This window comes from Grammomys surdaster, unplaced genomic scaffold, assembly GCF_004785775.1.
Source record: "Grammomys surdaster isolate TR1022 unplaced genomic scaffold, NIH_TR_1.0 62, whole genome shotgun sequence".
Classification (NCBI taxonomy): Eukaryota; Metazoa; Chordata; class Mammalia; order Rodentia; family Muridae; genus Grammomys; species Grammomys surdaster.
The window spans coordinates 8,914,778-8,934,607 of NW_021604564.1; the positions used below are offsets into that span (position 1 = coordinate 8,914,778).

Here is a 19,830-nt window from a genome sequence, read left to right on the forward strand (position 1 = left end):
TATTATGGATTATTAAGCCATATGATTTATAAAACTGAATGCACAAAGCAGGCCAGTAGTTTATCAAATGAAGTAAAATGAAGATATTCTTCATCCTATAGAAGTGATTCTGGAAATGTATTCTGTCTATTTTAATTTACAATATTTAGAATCAAAATTATTTTCTGTTTATCTACTTGAAATTTTCACTTAGAAAGAAAACAGGGCATCGAGCAGATACCTGGCAGCAGCTCTGTACCCAATCTCACAAAACCCAGAGGAAGCGGGCCTCCCAGGAGCTCTAACCTGGGCAGCATCTTAGCTAAGGAGACAGCAACACCCGCCCCAAACAGGGAGTAACTGGGACACACTGGGACCCAGGAATTCACTCCTGGCCTGGAGCACTGGTTCCATCCAGTCTGGACCAGAGCACTGAGCAGATCTTAGGTCCCAGCTCTAACTCCAGTAGTAACACCCACCCCACACAGTTCTGAAACAACCAAAATAATAAGAAAGACAGGCTCTAGTCAGAGACAGGGCAGGTAGCGCTAAGAATATCCAGATGGTGAAAGGCAAGCTCAAGAACATAAGCATCAGCAACCCAGGGTACTTGGCTTCATTAGAACCTAGTTCTCCCATACTAGAAAGTCCTGAATTCCCCATGTCACCAGGAAAGTAAGACTCAGATTTTAAATCACTTTTAATGATGATGATAGAAGACTTTAAGAAGGACATAAATAACACTCTCAAAGAATTTGAGGAGATCACAGGTAAACAGATAGAAGCCCTTAAAGAGGAAACACAAAATCACTTAAAGAATTACAAGAGAACACAACAAACCAGGTGAAGGAATTGATCAAAATCATCGAGGACATAAAAATGGAAGTAGAAACAATAAAGAAATCACAAAGGGAGATTACCTTTGAGATAGAAAACTTAGGAAAAATCAAGAGTCATAGATGCAAGCATCACTAACAGAATACAAGAGATAAAAGAAAGAAAGTCAGGTGCAGAAGATACCATAGAAAACATTGACACAACTCTCAAATAAAATGCAAAATGCAAAAAGTTCTTAAAACAAAACATCCAGGAAATCCAGGACACGTTGAGAAGACCAAACCTAAGGATAATAGGTATAGATGAGAGTGAAGTAATATATAAAGGCAGACCTATTAGAATTACGCCAGACTTCTCACCAGATACTATAAAAGCCAGAAGATACTGGACAGATGTCATACAGACCCTAAGAAAACACCAATGCCAGCCCAGACTACTATACCCAGCAAAACTCTCAATTACCATAGATGGAGAAACTAAGATATTCCATGACAAATCCAATTTTACACAATATCTTTCAACGAATCCAACATTAAAAAGAATAATAGGAGGAAAGCTCCAATACAAGGAGGGAAATTATACCCTAGGCAGAGCAAGAAAGTAATCCTCTTCCAACAAATCCAAAAGAAGATAGCCACACAAAAATAATTCCATGTCTAATAGCAAAATTAACAGGAAACAACAATCACTGTTCCTCAATATCTCTTAACATCAATGGACTCAATTCCACAATAAGAAGACATAGGCTAATGGATTGGATACATAAACAGGACCCAGCATTTTGCTGCATACAGGAATCCCACCTCAGTGACAAAGACAGACACTACCTTGGGAGTAAAAGTCTGGAAAACAATTTTTCAAGCAAATGGTCCTAAGAAACAAGCTGAAGTAGCCATTCTAAAACCTCCAGACTGAGAACACAAAGGGAGGGACTCATGGCTCCACCCATAGAGGTAGTTGAGGGTGGCTTTGTCAGGCATCAGTAGAAGTAGAGGGCCTTGGTGCCAGAAAGTTTGGATCCCCTAGTGTTGGAGAATTTGAGAGCAGGGAGGTGGGAATGGGAGGATGGTGGGAGCACACCCTCATAGAAACTCCCAGAATTATATGGATTAGACATGACAGAGACAGGCTGCCAGAAGACTCCAGAATTCAAACAAAAAATTATCTTGATACTAAAATTTGTTTTGAGAATTGTATATTGCAGAATACACAGCCTTAGTGTATCTACTCATCAAGCAAGCTGAGCAGAACTGCTCAACCTCTGATGTCCTGGAATTTCATCTGACACAGATGTCAGAGGCTTATCAATTTACTCTTCCCCCTGCCCCTCTTCTAATACCTCAATGCCCGTAATCAGCTTGAAGAAGTTACTGTAGAGCCCTATTCCCTGGGCTTGGGGACTGAGGTGGTTAATATTGGGCTGTCTTTCTAGGGAAAAGTAGTGGTTTTGTCGGAATAGGGAGGGATAGCTAGGATTTACTGCATAGCCATAACCTATTGGTAAAAATCTGTATAATTATTAAGCTGAAGTTATAATTTCTTAAATGGTACAAAGTTTACTTTGATTTCAAATTCAAGTTAAGGGCCTATAGTAAATTCATGGCTCTAAGTTTATTGTGAGCATTTTTTCTATATTTTATTTAGAAGTAGCTGAGAGGAGTTAATAGACAACAGTCCAGATTGCCTTACATGGATAGCTGGTTTTCAAAATGTGAGAATTCCCCAGAATTGAAATTACAAACATTTCTGTATTAATGTTCATTTTGATTAGAGACCTGTCTGCTTCTGACAGCTTCCTGTCTTGGATTCTAAGAAGAGATTGAACATCTTTGGAGTTACTCCACTTGTGGTGAGACAGCCACTAGACAAGAATTGTCTCTTTTCACCTACAGACAAATTACTGTCCAGAAAAGGACACACTTGTGGAATGGTCGACTGATTATATCTGCAAAGATAGAATAATCAGCCCTTAATAATTCTGCATCACTAGGTCTGTCAGATGATCCTGGGCCAGAAGGTTGAAGATTGGATGCTCCAATGTTTTGTAGTATAGGGACTGTCCAGGTGTTCATCAGTCTCTATCAATTGGCTAAGTTTTAGAAGCTATGCTTTGTGCTTCCCATATTAATTCAGTCATTCTGGATTTCTGATGGGGTTGAAGACTTATAGTCTCATAGCCAGTCTCGGCTATTCACTTTGAGAGAAAAGATTTGAGAGAATGATTTTCAGCTGACATTCATTCTAAAGCCAAGAAAAAAGCCAGGTTTGGGACTAAGTCTTTAGTTAGGAGAGATGACAGAGGTTCTGGTTAGTCAACAAAATGATGGACTGTGTATTAGGTCTATCTTGTACCTTACTGATATAAATTGGTATAGTTACGCTCTAATTGTATTTTGAGAGAAAAGTTTTATCTTATCAGGAAGGGTGATATGTAGGAGGAGCTAAGGTGGGAGGAGTAAGGAGAGGAAGGAGAGGAGTAAGGAGAGGGGGAGGAGTAAGGAGAGAAGGAGAATGAGAGGAGGAACTAGGAGATGGGGGTGCGGGATGGAGGCAAATGTTCATATGTCTCTGCTAGTCAAAGATAGTTGGTATATCTAGGTTGGGTATTGGGTTACACCTCTGATTGTATGGGCATCTTGTTATTGAGCATTACCAAACCTATAAAGACTTTGATTAACATTTAAAAAAGAAGTTACTAATTAAAAAAAAAAAGAATGAGGTGGGGGGGTGATGGAATACATGTGACAGGAAATCAGAGGAGGAAACTAGCTGGAAGAAGAAATGGAAGGGGCAGAGGGAAACAAATCAGAACTCTAATGACACATTTATGAGGATGCTGTAATAAAACCCAGTACTTTGTATGTTAACTTAAAATACTAATAAAGAAAGCAAGAAGGAGGAGGTGGGATAGAATAGGGAGGTTCTGGGGGAGGAACGGGGAAAGGGGATGACATCTGAAATGTAAATAAAATACCTTATTAAAAACCTGAAAAAAAAAAGGAAAAACAGATGCTATAAATCAGCTATAAAAAATACTTAATCTCTGTGGTGGTTTGAATAGGTTTGACCCCCATATGCATTTGAATTATTGGTCCATAGTGAGTGGCACAATTAGGAGGTGTGGACTTGTTGGAGGAAATATGTCACTGTGGGGTTGGGCTTTAAGTTCCTATGCTCAAGCTCCACCAAATATGGAAGAGACCCACCTCCTGGCTGCCTGTGGAAACAGTACCCTTCCTACCTGCCTTTGGATCAAGAAGTAATACTCTCAGCTCCTCTAGTACCATGTCTACCTACATTTCCATTATGATGATAATGAACTGTGCATCTGAAACTGTATACCATACCAAATTAAATCTTTACATTTACAAGAATTGGTTTGGTCATGGTGTCTCTTCACAGCAATGAAAGCCTATGATATAAATTGATACCAGGTGTGGGGTATTGCTCTGAAAGGCTTGACCATGTTTTTGTTTGGAGAAATGTAGATTTTGGAATTTGGATTTGCAAAGGAGTGGAATATTTTAAGTGAGGTTTAATGGGTCATCTAATTAGAAACATGGAAGACCATTGTACTGAGGTTGATTTGAATTCCGAGGGCCTGCCATAAGAGATTAGTGTGTGGTCCAGAGATAATTATTGTAATATTTTAGTGAGGAATATGGCTTTTAGACCTGTCTTAAGAGTCAGCCTGAGGATAAGTTAAAGAGATTTAGATTACTTGCATTGACAAAGAATGTCTCAAAAATGCCAAGTTTAGAATTTATCCTGTGGTTGACATTTATGAGGAATATTTTAGTCATGTGTATCTAACTTAGAAAAAAAATACAAAATTTATGTTTTAAAGGGTAAAAGGGTACCAGGAAATGGAATGAAGCTAAATTCTGTGTTCAAGGATAATGAATTCAAGTGTTCAAGTTCATGAATTTGAAAAGGGGATAGTTGTATAAAGCTAGATATTAATATGGCCTGGATATTGTTTTCATTTGGACATAAGGAGATATGATAATATGTCAAATTGACAAGCTCAGGATTGTCATGGCTATTCTCCAATGTCAATTTGAGTATATCTCTAATGAACTATAATCTAGAACTTAAACAGATCTTGTGGAAAGGTAAAGAAAGGCTTAAGTCCAAATGTGATGATACATACTTTTATTGACAGCACACGGAGGACAGAGGCATGTGGATCTGTGAGTTTAAAGTCAGTTTACTAAGCAAGTTCTAGGGTAGTCAGGTATAGCCAATAAAACATGTAACAGAACAAGGGAGGCAGGTAATGCTCCACAGCTTCAGCTACTTGACTCTAGCTTTACAGTCAAGGATAATATGGGTTCCTCACAAAATTGGAGCTGATTACCTTGGGATAAGACATTAGTGGTGATTAAGCGGAGTCTAGCATTCCTGAGGTCAAGTCTTCTAGGAAGTGTTTTCTGAGAGCACAATGAAGCTATGTTCTGGAGATAACTAAGGTTGTACCTTATGCTACAGCTGGACTTGGTTAAATGTATCCAGGTGGTACTTGATATGCATGGAGGGGCATGGAGATGCTTGGCGTTGTGAGAGGCCAGAAATGGCCTCTGGTGAAGGTATAGCCTCAGTTGCAGTTGTCAGGCAAGAATTGAAGGAGTCATGTGAAGAAACTGGGGCTTGATACCATGAAGAAAGCCTATGAAAGACTATTGATGAAACCTAGTTGCATTGGATGACCCCAGCATATTAGAGATGCCAGTACCATGGGATGAACATTAAGACCAGTAGCAACAGTGGAGTGGAGCCTAGAGTGCTACAGAGGGCAGAGCCGGAGAAGTGGCCTGTAGAACAATGGACCATGCCAGGAATCTTGGTTAGGTTGACTGGGTTCAGAGTCCCTAGTACCCAGACACCCACCTAAAACAGTAGGCAGCTCCCTGCTCCCTGGCAGATTCTTGGCCTGGAACACGTGCCAGACTTCCCACATAGGGACAGTGACCTAGAGTCACATGAATCAGAAGAGAGTTCTCCATGCTGAGGTATCTAGATGAGCCCTGAGGTTTTAGCCATTAATCATCCCTTCTCAAACATTCCTCCTTGCAAAAGGTATTTAATCTCTGGTCCACCCTGAGGAGGTTATATGTACTTATTTTCCAAGATGAATAATCAATAAATAGTTTGAAACCAAGGACTGCCTCTTTCATCAAAAACCACCATGGGGAACATAGAGTAAGCCTTCCTCTACAAAACTGCCCTCTCTAAGCCTCCTGCAGAAGGCCTCTCTGCATTCCCAGACAACCTCCACTAAGCCCGAGTTCCCCTCCCCCTGGTTTGTCCTTAGTCCCTGGGCCCACTCCATTCCCAACTCTCTCCAACAAAGTGGTATTTAGATGTCTAGGAGTTTGGGAGCCTCTGGGTAGAGGCTCCTCCATACAGGCCCATGGAATCACTGACACTTCTTTCTGGGCTCCATGTGGTTTCCAGCAGCGACTGAAGGCCCACGAGCTTGGGAAACCCAGCTCCAGTCTCCCACATCTTAGGCTGGGTTTCCCCATGCCCTGAGCACTGTGTCTGTGCTTCCCTTGAACCCAGTACCAGGTAGTGGCAGCCCAGGGTAAATGCAGTCTAGTGGTCCTCCTTCTGCCTGTCCAGCTGTGTTTCCTATATCCCAATAGCAGAGTGAAACCCAAAACATATTGATGTATGTTACAACAGGTGAAACAACAGCAAACGATTCTAGGAATATGACTATGCCATGGACTCTGACCTTGATCATCTCCCCACACTTTACCTCAGTTTCCATGCTTTTGAACAGAAGGGCTCCTATGAATGTGGGTGACTGTTGTTGTGATGTTTGATTTTTTTTTTTATCTAGAAATGACAATGATGCATGTTTTATATATAGAAAGAGATACTAAGTTAGAAGGCACACATGGATGTTTTTTGATTCAGATAAAGAATGAAGATTCACCCCAAAGTTGAAACTGAGTGGGTACATAAATATTTTTAGTCTTTTATCATTAACCTTGAGGCAATGATAGATATGAATTCAGTTGTAATGCTTCCATACTTGTCTCCCTTCAATAGCCTCTCACAGAACAGCAGTGTGTTTATTTAACCCATCCTAAGAAATGTCGAGATACATGCATAAAGATATACAGACACACACACACTGACACACACTTTAGTTTTAACACAATTGATCAACTCCAAGGCTATATACATGATAGACAAGCATCTCCTATTGAGCTCCAACCACCTGCCTATAAGACCTTTTTGTCAGCATTTTTGTTGTGTAAGTTTAAAGGCGTGACAGAAAGATGAAACAAAACCTGTTCTGAGTCCAGTTGGACTCTGCCAAGAAGAATAAAAAGCCAGCATAGGTGGTGATATAAGGGTAATACTTTTCAAAGTTTTATAATAGGTTCAGGTCTAGGCTAATCCTTAGAATTTTATTCATTATGTAGGTTTTCTTTCTTACTTTTTAGATAAATTGTTCTTACTGCTGTGATGAGAGGGATGAAAACTGATTTTCTTTTTGGTTAAGACATCTATCAGTTTCTTCATCAGTTTTACTTATGGCTATATTTTAGTGGTAGCACAGGGAATTAAGCATTATAATAATTGAATTAGAATATATGGAGAACAACAAAAACAAACTAGACTAAGTACCTGTGGCAAATAATCACTGCCATCTGAAAATTGTAAATGACTGAATAAATGTCTACCTAATGAAATGTGAATGATCTATGCCATAATGAGATATATTGTTTTGTTTTTGTATTTTTTTTTTGTTTGTTTGTTTTTGGTTTTGTCGAGACAGGGTTTCTCTGTATAGTCCTGGCTGTCCTGGAACTCACTCTGTAGACCAGGCTGGCCTCGAACTCAGAAATCCACCTGCCTCTGCCTCCCAAGTGCTTGGATTAAAGGCATGCGCCACCACTGTCCAGCAATATATTGTTTTTATAGAGACCAAAAGACTAATTAAAATGAACTTGGAAATTAATAGATCAATTTTGTTTCTATTAAAATATAGGAAATGTCTTCATTATCTTAGAAAGATAAAACATGCAAAGGACACATTATAGAACATATAAGCACATCTATTCATAAACTATAAAAGGAAACACATATAATAGTACACATATATGAAAAATTTTGTAACCAAATTTTGTTACCAATTTTGGAAATTTTACTTTGTCTCCATTGTTCAGATCCCTCTTCATCCATTGATCTTTTTGTTCTCCAAGCTACTATTAAAATACTTTAAAAGCACTGTAATCCTTAATCAGTAGTTATTTTTCATAGTCTAAAGAAATCAGAGTCAGAGCTGAAGGAATTAATTATAAGAGACACAATAATGAGATTATACTCACATTCAGATCACCCAGTCCTTGCTAAAGGAAAAGGTATAACCCAAATGCAGTAGTCATTACCCTAATCAAATATCAAACAATATTATTACATGTAAAACTAGCTCTAATTAAAACACTATGCTAGATACACATTGAGATATTGGCAATTCAGAAATGTTGGGGGAACTAGCATTCTATATATTGAAATTCTGGACTAAGTTTTACTTATTTAATTATTTAAAATCAAGTATTTACCATGAGTGTGCAGCTGGGCTTAAGTGTATGTATCTGAGAAGTAGGATTTCCATCTTTCTGCACACCACTTTTTCCATTCTTATATAGAAACTAGAGCCAATGTTTTTCCAAAGAAAAGTGGGAAACTTACATGTTTGAAAAGCACTTTTAACGGATTGTTTGCTCTGTTTACTCTGTTCAGGGTAGAAGCATCTTGACATTTACACTGCTATTTTTCTGCTTTCAAGGATGCACATGAAAATCATCTTGCCTTAGCTAGCTTGAAATGGCTTTCTGAACTTGCTCAAATCCATTCTGGCTAGCTTCAAAAGAAACCCTTTATATTAAGTTGAAGCCACATTTCTCACAAGAACATAAAACCCATTATATACATATGTGCACATGCATAAACATGTACTGTCCCTTAACACATAAATGGTCTGCATTCTTTAAAGCACTGAATATGTTCATTATTTGATACTTAGTTTTATCTTTTTAGATGTATACTAATAGTTGTCTATAAATTCCCCTAGTTTATACATAAGCAGGATACAGGTGAATATATCATATATTTTATAAAAATAGGATAATATAAAAAGCAGTAGATGTATTTAAAATTTTTGTCATGTTTCTTCTTCTCTCTCTTTGTGCATATGTATGTGCATGTGTGTGCATGTGTGTGCTTGTTTGTTTGTTTGTTTGTATGTGTGTCTTGTGTAGGCACATGTACCACAGCACATAGGTGGAGGTCAGAGAAAAATTTGCAGAATTGAGTTGTTTTCTTTCAACACATGCATTCCAAGGATTGAACTCAAATGATTAGGCTTGCAATAAAGTGCCTTTAACTACCTGCCAGCTCTAGATATCTTTTAATGATTGTCCCATTATTCATTATATGTAATAGACTTAGAAGATGTTTACTTTCCTTGAGATCAATTTCTACCTAGAGTATGACATTAGATAACATCTAGTATCTGTGTACCTCTCTGCTTTCCATACTCTTGAAATCAAATAATTTCAACACAAATGCTATGGTAGACTTCTAGTACGCTTTGACAAAGTCATAATAAGTTTGCTATCCTTTGCTGAAATTTCCATTAAACATGGTTGCCAGAGAAATTGTTGTGGCTCTGTGTGCGTATGCATGTGTGTGTTTATGTGTGTGTGTGTATGTTTCCTCAAACATAGCTGAACAGATACTCTGTTCATTTCCTTTATGTTACTGTGATCCTCTGAAAAACAGCAACCAGTGCACAATCCAAAATCACCAAGAGAAGTCAGAGCAGGAATCTTAAGGAATCTTAAGGGAGTTCGGTAGTCCATGAAGCATTATATTTGGCTATAGCATCAGAGCCAAGGAAGTATAACCGAACCCATGGAAGATGTTGTTTATCAGTTGGCCCTCTCTCTGTCTCATGCATGGCTATCATTCTTGTACAAGCCCAGAACAAAGACTAGCTACCATCCACTGTAGGATGTGCAATCCTACATCAATAAGTAATCAAGAAAATCCCTCACTTAAATGCCCACAGGCATACATTATTTGGATATTCCTTGATCTAGACTTTCCTCTCAGATAACTCTAGGTTTTGTCAACTTGAAATTAAAGTTAACTACGACACTTTTCTTAGCTTTTCTGTTTAACTATCATTCCTTTAAATGTTTTGAGAAGCTACAGTGAAACTTTATGTTGACATTCTACTTAAATGTATGACTGAACCTGCTGCTGGAACTTACACTCCTGCCTTAAGCGGTTCCTTAGTTGAAAGCCTTTGCTAATTGCTCCTGTGGAGAGCATTTTGCAACCCCATTATTTTCTAGTTGTAAAGGTTAAAAGTTGAAGATATTTCTATGTCAGTGCAGTGCAGTTCAGTCATTTAAATCAAGTAAATGGCAAATGGTTAATATCCACCCATTGTTAACACTATGTGGGCTGGTGTTAGGTGAGAGGAAAGAAAAATGATGGAGACACCCCAGCAGTAAGAACACACACTTACCACCAATATAACTGGTGACAGGGCAGAGAATCTTCCTTAGATTTGCTAAAACAAACTTGGGAGCGTAATTTCCCAAGGTAATAAATTTTGGTCACAAAAAATTGCTAGTACCACAATATGAAAATTTATGTGTCAACCCTTAACACTTAATAATAAAATATTTCTTCCTTGGTGCTATAGGGAAAAAGTTGTGGAGATGCAAATAGTAACAGAGTGTCAAACTGACACAGCCTAGTGGTATAATATTGCTTTCATTTTATAACTTTTGTATACAACTGTAAAGGTAATGTAGCTCGTGATATTCTGACCTCATTTCAGCTAACTTCATTCTATTATTAACATCTCTCGGGGATTTTCTGGTTTAGATAAATGGACCTGATGTTTAGAAATTCCATCTAGGTTGCAGGTCATCCAAAATGAAAGATACAAACCTCCTGCTACAAGCCCCTTCACCTTCTAGCAATCCCGTGCCAACCCCTCTGGCAACAGTGCTTTTTACATGTTGTGAAAGCCATTCTACCTGAACAGATAAATAGATACCACCAGTAAAATGCAATATTAAGTCCTTCTTATACAATCAAGGAGCTGACATTAATTGAATGGAGAAATATAGAAATATATCACTTTAAACAAGCAATGCTAAAATAGAGATACTTTGTGCAAACATAAAGAAAAAACTCTGACGCTAAAACATTCACAATTCACAAGGAGGAAATCAACCTGGTTAGCATACATAAATCTAAAACATAAAATTATAAAAGTGTTAAAATACTTTAGACAAAAATATCAAGGTAAGATTGGCTTTCAGATTCAGATTTTGGAAACAACAGAGAAGCAAAATAAAGAAGCTTAAATTTATTGGCAATATTTCATTAATATTAAAAACTCATTCTCACCAAAAGATATTTCTTTGGCCTAATGTTTTAGAACAAAGGCAAGATGCCTGGGCCAAGAGTTCCCTGCCCATTTCTTCTAAACAGCCTGAGCTCTTCAAAGCCCATTCAAGGCATCGGACAAAGGCAACTCCTTGTTCCAGATTCCAAAGTGACCACTGGACATAAGAACATGTCCCTAAGCTCACCAAATAAGAGTATAGCACCAGTTCCTCACCATCATATCACAATCTCCCAATCCCCCTTTAAGAAGCCACCACTCCAAACCAGCCTTTTGACTTCACTTACTCATCTTTTTAAAAAAAAAAAATAGGAAAACCATTTGTTTGGTGGTTTATTTATTTATTTATTTATTTATTTTAATCAAATCATAATTTTTACTTATTCACAGTGGGGTTATAAACATAAAAAGCTGTGCCACAGAAGGCACAGCTAACCGGCTACCAAAAAGATTAATGAAATAAATAGATACCCCCACAAAGCCAGACCCAACCATAAATAAGATGAATAACAATTTACATACAGGGAAGAGAAATCTCCCTGAGAATTCCCTTCTTTTACTTTCTAGGTAAAAATGAATCACCCCTGATGTCTGCAGTTAGAAGTTCTAATCGAGATGCTGGCCTCCGAACTTATACTACTCAGACCTTGAAGGGCCACTGATAAGAAGATCAAGCAGCTAGAGATTGACATCACTAATCTGAAGAAATCCTTCGTTTCGCTGTCTGAAGAGACCTCCTAAAATCGCAAAGATCCTTATTGGACTTGATTTACTCTATTACAATAGAAAAGGCTGTGTACAGCTCTTGACTGTGTACAGCCCTTAAAGAAGAAGGTTGCCTTTACATAGACAAGACAAGGAGGATTAAAGACAGCATGAAATAGGTCAGTGAAGGCCGTAAGAAAAATCAGAGAGAGAAAGAGACAGATGAATGCTGGTACAAGAATTGGTTTTCAGCTTCTCCAAGGTTGTCAACCCTATTTCCTCCCATCTTAGGAACATTATTTGGGTTCTTTTTGCTTATGTCTTCTGGTCCCTGGCCCTGAAATAGGTGGACTAACTCTGGGATACAACAGATAAATAATTTGGTAGCAAAACCTATTCAGATACATTATCATAAGGTAGCTATGGAGGACCACGAGACTCAAGATGAGGTTGTTATTTTATACAAGGTGTTTCCAAAACCCATCTCCACCCAAACTAAAAGGGGGGACTTCTGCCCCTAGACCAAGCAGAGAGGGGCCACCCAGAACCCCCTCTGACAGGCGATCTGAATTCTTGCTTAGGCTGCGAGGCTAAGCACTGCAAGGGAATATAAATAAAAGATAAATATATCTCTCTGAGTTCCCTGAGGGACAAGCTTGACTGCATAGGGGTTGATGTCAAAAGTATTCCCTCTCCATGAAAAAGATATCGGGATGGGTATGGCCCTCGTGCCTCACTGGACAACGACAGGGGACTGGAGTCATTACAAGGTCCCCTTCAAGTTCTTGAGGTCAGGCCTCTATCCCCTCCTTTGCAAGATTAGAATGGCCACAGCTCTTCTATACTTAGAGAAGGGAGGAGATGTCAGGAGCAGCCCTACTTACACAGTGAAGGCCTAAAATCAGCCATAGGCCTAAAATCAGCAATAGGCCTGTCATACATGTATACTAACACCAAGTCTTGGGTCTCAGTGGAAAAACATTGAAACATGGCTATAAGCTAATGTAAACAGGCAGCTTTTGTGGAAATTTACAAGTCTGAGTAGTCATAGACCTTGTAAATAGGTAGCCTTGGCAGACAATATCAACTCAGATAAGGACAATCGAGTCATAGGCAGAGTCATAGTGACTTGTCCCCTGAACCTTCACCCAGCCGATACCTGGTTCTGAAAGATATCTGTATTCCCTCTGAACATCCACACGCCAGTGTCATTCTCTTCCCCATATCCTGCCTTTCTGTGTTTATAACCCCTATGTGAATGAATTACGATTTGAGAAAAAATAAATTATTTAAAATAAATAAATAAATAAATAAATAAATAAATAAATATTTCTATTTGCTTGGCAAAAAAAAAATAAAAAATAAAAATAAAAAATGTTGAGATAAAAAAAAAATTCCCTTCAGCAAGGAGAAACCATGACTTTTGAGGGTCAAGGGAGAGTCCAGCTTGATCTGAATTGTGAGAATTTTTCAAACAAGAACATATTCCAAAAGTCTATGTGTAATTAAAAATAAAATGTTTTTTGAAAGGAAAAAATAGAGCCCTGTGGTGTGCCTACCAAAAAAAAAAAATTAGGAAAACCATTTGTTTGTTTGTTTGTTTATTTATTTAAATCAAATCATAATTTTTACTTATTCACACAGGGGTTATAAACATAAAAAGACAAGACATGGGGGAGGGGATGACACCAGAGTGTGGATGTTCAGGGGGAATACAGATATCTTTCAGAACAGGTTATTGGCTGGGTGAAGTTTCAATGGACAAGTCACCATGACACTGCCTATGATTCACTTGTCCTTATCTAAGTTGGTATTATCTGCCAAGGCTACCTATTTACAAGGTCTATGACTACTTAGGTTGGTAAATTTCCACAAAAGCTGCCTATTTACAATAGCTTATAGCCATCTGTTTCAATGTTTTTCCAGAGAGACCCATGGTCTGTGAAACCAATTAACCCACCTTTTTGCTCTAAATTTCATTCAAATGTATTATGTCTGTGGAAAATCCATTCAATATTATTACAAGAAGGAGATAAAACACACAGTATAAGAAAGTCTTTGCCAAACAATTATCTAATAAAGATTGGTATCCAAAATAAAAGAATTGATAAAACATAGCAGCCCAAATTCAAACAACTCAGTTTTGAAATTGAGCAAAAAATTTGAAAAGAAATCTCACTTTAGAAGCACAGGTGAGAAAACAGCATAGCCAAGGATTGTCAACAATCTATACCATCAAGGAATTATGAATTCAAAGTCTAGACACCAACTGTGCATCTCTCAGCAAAGTTTATCCCCAGGGAACCCACAGTGAATGTAGGTGAGGGAGAGAATGAAGTACCATAGTATTCACTGTTGGACATACAAAATGGTATAGCTGCTTTTGAGGAGAGTGTCATGTGCTCAGTGTTTATCCAAAGGAAAGGCATGTTAACCATGCATTCTACTAATAACTATAGTTAAAGTTCTAAAGTGTTGAACTCTAAATTTTCAGTTATGTAGCCTATGAACTAGAATATTATATTAACATTTGGATTTGTATCACTTGGATACAGGACATACTGTGACAATAGCTAGGCTAGAAAAATCACATTTATTGGTTTTAATCATGAATATACAGATGTTTGCTGTTCTCAAAATACAGAATGAAATAAATTGAGTATATGAATATATTGAACGGGTAAGAAAAAGCATATTACATAGGTAGACCAGCTACATATTGGAAGAATATCAAGAAAGGAATGTATTCTTCTTGTAAAAAGAGGCCTTATTAAATGGGTCCTCAAATGGGAGCTATCTTCTCTGATAAAGATATTTTAAAGAAATCTGTCCATAATGTGGTTGAATTTTCTTTAAGCAGTTATTTATGCATTCCATCTTTTAATTGTACCTTTATATTTACATTGTTCTTTCTTCTTTCTAATCCTTCACTAGATTATTATTAAGAAAATGCTTTTTACTTGAAGTGTGTGCTAAGTTACAGGGGCTTAGAAAGTACAGAAAACATAATACTGCCTTCAATATGATGACAATTCTGTGAACAATACACAATATTTTTCAATATCTTACAGTCAAGAGTTATGCTGTTAGAAGAAATAACATGAAAACTGTATCTGTGTATTTATTTCAACTTAGAACTCACAAAGCTAAACTCTCAAAAAACCAAAAGTAAAAAAAAAAAAAAAATGTTTCATGAAAGGTTCCTTATTTGCTATTCTTTTAACAGATGCAGAAATCAGGATGTAGGTTGCTGAAGTTCTTCTCAAGTCATCAAGTAATTTTAGAAACGCTTTCTCAAATGTAACTAAGATTTCTATATCTTTGTATCAATAATTGATTTCTTGCTTAAACCTCTGGTTATACATACTATATTAGCAAGTCTAGACCTGAAACAAGACAGCAGATTAAAGGAAGCTTGGGAGAAGTGAGGAAGTAGTTCTAATTCTGCCTAGAACTTTCCAAAAGGGTCATAAATTTAACACTTTCAAATACCATTATGAATACAGAAAATATAGATAACTCCTATATAGGACATATGAATATATATTAAGAAGTCATTCCCATACACATTATATAAACATGTATTACAGAGAAAGATATATTTTTTCCTCAGTAGAAAAATGAGAATGAATCAAATATGCAAAATAGTTAAAATATTAAAATTTGGTTAACTTCCATCTTGCCTTTGTTTATTTTATACTTTGAGAACATCCTAAACAAAACCATATTCCACGTGCTTCAGGCACTGAGCCCAAATCACACTGCTGTCTCTAGAAAACCATTGCCCACACATTTGCTCTCAGGCACACTCCTGTGATTCTCCAACCAAACTGCCCACCTCTCTCAGTTGTTCAAGAGCTTCTAAATTTTCACTCTAACAGAATATTAAATGTATTCAATATTGTCATAAATTATAGCATAAAGAACTAGGCTCAACATTCTTGTCATGTTATTATGATGAAAATACTGCAGCATAGCCCATCACTTGGCAATCAAGAAGGCAGATTTCTCCCCATGGAAGCTTGGACAAAACTTGATTTTCCAGAGAAAATATCGTTAAAATAAATATAAGACATTTTTTCATGCGTCCTTTATTCCATCCTTATTCATTTGAGCCTTGCTTTGGATAACGGTCATCTCCTTATTCTATCTATATCTATTTGATTGTTTAAAATAGATTATTTGCATATCCTTATAATATATTTGGATCAAACCTAATACTTTTTCTTTTCTCTCTAATGCTTTCCTATCCTCTCCCCACTTTTCCATACAAGCCATTTTTGCTTATTCTGACTTCAACATAGTCTTACCTTCACTCTCTCTCCTTAAATATGCAAAAGTAGAGCTTCTTTTATGTAGTTTTATAGTATTTAGAAGATGCTGGAATTGAACTTAAGACTTTATGTCTCACAATGTGGAGATATATTTCCTACCTATAAAAACCCGGTGGTACCTGCTGCACCAGGAAGTTCTTTTCCAGGTCTTGAAGGATGTCGTTCAGCATTCGCACACGGCTGGGAGCTCTCTCCTTTGGGTCATTAGCAGGTCGCATCTCATCTGACTGGAAGAGTTCAGCACTGTCCCTCAGCCTTGATGCCAAGGCCAGCAGGAGAGGGACACTAGGCTCATTTCCTGGTGAAAAAAAAAAAAACTAGGCTCATTTCCTGGTGGAAAAAAAAAAGAGGCCATCTCAGGAGAGATTTGGTCAAAGGAGCCAAGCAAATATTTTATTGTCTTGACTCTAGTTTGTAAATCAGACAGACCCCACCCCCCCGAGACTGTCTGTCCCTGATAGTTCTGTCAGTGGCCTTCTCAAACAAAGGCTTAAGTGCTTTGATTAAACTCAGATGACATTTTTTCCTGCCAAATATACTCTCCAAACATGTATTTATTTTCTACTAAGTTAAGTTCATGGCTATTCACTTATAATAACTGAAGGTAAGTACCAATGGTGGTAATTAAGATATTATATGCACTATATTAAGCTCTAAACATAATTATTTTATTTAATATTCAACAAATGTTATTAGTTACATCATATAGAATTTATCAAACCATGTTTATTTTATGGAAAATGAGACTCAATTAGGGCTCACAAATTAAGCTCACAAGTCATCAAGCAAGTAACAAAGTTGAACTGTAACCTTGATCTTCTTGGCTCAACTGTATAGACTCACCATAGTATACCTGATTTTGAAGGAAAAAAAAAACATTTACAAGATAGAGTCTTAGTGGCCCATGACTCTTCCACAGTGGAGGTGAGGTGGAGGCAGAAGGATCTTGAACTCAAGATCATTCTTGGCTATATAGAGAAAAAGAAGCAACTAAAGCTATATCAGACACTTTCAAAAATAAATAAATAAATAAATAAACAAATAAATAAGAAGAAAGAACAAATGAATGAAATGAAGAAAATGTCTCTTCTTATGACAAGATGTAAGGTATGTGTCTGCATGGTAATGCATACCTATGGGTTCTACTTTATTCATAGATGTTTTTCATATTTTCACTATGTATATTTGAAATATGTTTTTGACTTTACAATATGCTAAAAAAAATCACTGCATGTGCCTGCTACATTAGTTTGTGTCTAAGACTACAGTCTTTTGGGTTATTTTCCACTTGTTGGGCAGCTTGTCAAAACTCATTGTTATATTAATGGTGTTAGCAAAGCATCCATAGGTCTATCCTTTGTCCAAGAAAAAAGCTGTATCTAGTGCTACAGTGGACTTAGACCTTGGGGCAAGCCTACCTGACTCTGGTGCTATGTTCTTACTACCTGGTATCTGTGTGACATTTGTAGCATTCCTGGACCTCTAAAATCTTAACTGTCAGAAAAAGTTAGTGACATTAATTCCTGCTAACATTTTCCCTAGGATCAAATGACTAATACATGTCAAATTCTTCCCTAAAAGTAGTGATTTGAAACCGTGTTTGAAAACATATCTTTTAGAATTTGACTAGAGAATTCTATGATCATCTTCTCCACATCTCACCAGTACAGTGAGTCTTTTTGTAGGACAACAGCTGCTGTCCCTCTTAAGAGACTTTAAACAACTACATATTTCCTCAAAAATCAACATGTTACTTCAGATTTACTTCCAGTCAAATTGTGTCAGAAGCACTGGTATAGAGTCTAAGCTGCTGTCGCAGGAGTGTGACACTGAGGCAGGCAGATGTAGGTGTACTTTTCAGGAGTTATTGTAGGCAGTTTTGAGCAGAAAAGTATGATCACAGAAGGACGTTCTCCTGGGAAAGCCCAAGATCATCAGCATCTCAAACACCTGATAATTGTGAAAGTACAGACTCCCTGCTCTGCTATGTTCTTCTAGGAATCTCTTTCACATGCTAGTAGAGCTACTCTGTCAGGTTTATAGATTAAGAAGTACTATAAAAATAGTGTAGTAAGATTAAAAACTTATGAGTCACGGAAAATTATCAACTGCTACTATCATGACATTCATTTAGTGTGTAGTTAAATGTCCACACTCAATAATTACTAGAACAATGTAAATTTATAAGTTAAATTTACAAAATTTCTAAAATAAAATAGAATCATGTGAAAGAGATAATTCAAAAATATCCTACTTCTTGTCTTTTAATTATCTCTCATAGAGGGTAATAGGAGTGAATATAATCAAATTATAAGCATGTATATGGTGACCAAATAATACAAATTTTCCCATTTAGTGTGTGTGTGTGTGTGTGTGTGTCTGTGTAGCTCTGAGGACAAATTGTAGAAATCAGTTCTCTCCTTTCACATGTGAGTTGTTGGGTCGGAACTCAAGTCATCAGGCTTGGTAACAAATGCCTTAACCTGCTAAGCCACCACACTGGCCTAAATAAATACTAAATATATTAAACATTCATTGTACACAGAGTCTAAAACATTTATAGTTTGTCTTAAGGGACATATGTAAAAAACATAAAAACTAAATATTATGTATGTACAGATATTGTTGAAGACTATATTGAAGCAAATATGTGAGCTGAAAGTAAGTTTGAAATACCTGTTCACAAATACTGATATGGTAGTTTCCACTGCAGGAGTCAGATGTTGGATGCGTGCTGTTTTCACTATACATTGAACATTGACTAGTTTCAGCATTTTGAAAATCAAGTCCCAAATAATTTTATTAGAATTCTAGGATGACATGTCTTTTCTTAAATTGAAAAGACTCATCAAGGCTAATGTGTAAAATATTCAGACTGTCTTTCCATGAAGAAGAAAGGGAATGAACAAGGAACATTGAGATACCACTGAAATTGAAAGAGCAAGAAAAAAAAAAAAACAAGCTCGACATCTTTGAGATTCCTGCACTTAAGAAAGAAAAATATGTTCCGATCTAACATCCACTGCAGAATTGAAGGCATTACTACAGAATCAAGTGAGACAAACTGCACCATTTTCTCTTATTTAGCTTTAAATGAATTTATCTTTGTTGTTACTGCAGATGGAGAGAACTGACAGCTCTCTGAACTAGTTAGTTCCAGGAAAAAAAAAAAAAGAGTAGCAACCTGCCTGAAATATAGCAGGCATTACTTCCAGTGTCAGAGGTCAGATATTGAGAAGCAGCGCCACATGTAATCCTCAGCCAATATTATTGATATATGAATTATGCTTCAAGGAATGCTAGCAACCATTTCCCTGTCAATCAATTTGAGCTCATTATTATCTTTAAGTCAGACCCTGAAGGAAATGCTCCTCTCCTTGAAACTTTGTTGATTCAGATGAAATAGTCTTGCATGGTTTATTAGATCTGCATGAAAATGTTAGCTGTATCACCAAGAGACAGGCATCTATGTAGTTACAGTCACTTTCATGGTATCTCTAAGATTGTATCAGATGTATAATT

At 37.0% G+C, this 19,830-nt stretch overlaps 1 protein-coding gene across 1 annotated transcript in view; it reads right to left on the minus strand.

Moving 5' to 3' along the window:
* Positions 1-19,830, minus strand: part of Naaladl2 (N-acetylated alpha-linked acidic dipeptidase like 2) — a 610,065-nt gene that overhangs the window by 32,462 nt on the left and 557,773 nt on the right. The window contains exon 13 of the mRNA XM_028761198.1: positions 16,408-16,606. Within this exon, the coding sequence (XP_028617031.1) occupies positions 16,408-16,606 (199 nt within the window). The remainder of the gene's footprint in view (positions 1-16,407; positions 16,607-19,830) is intronic.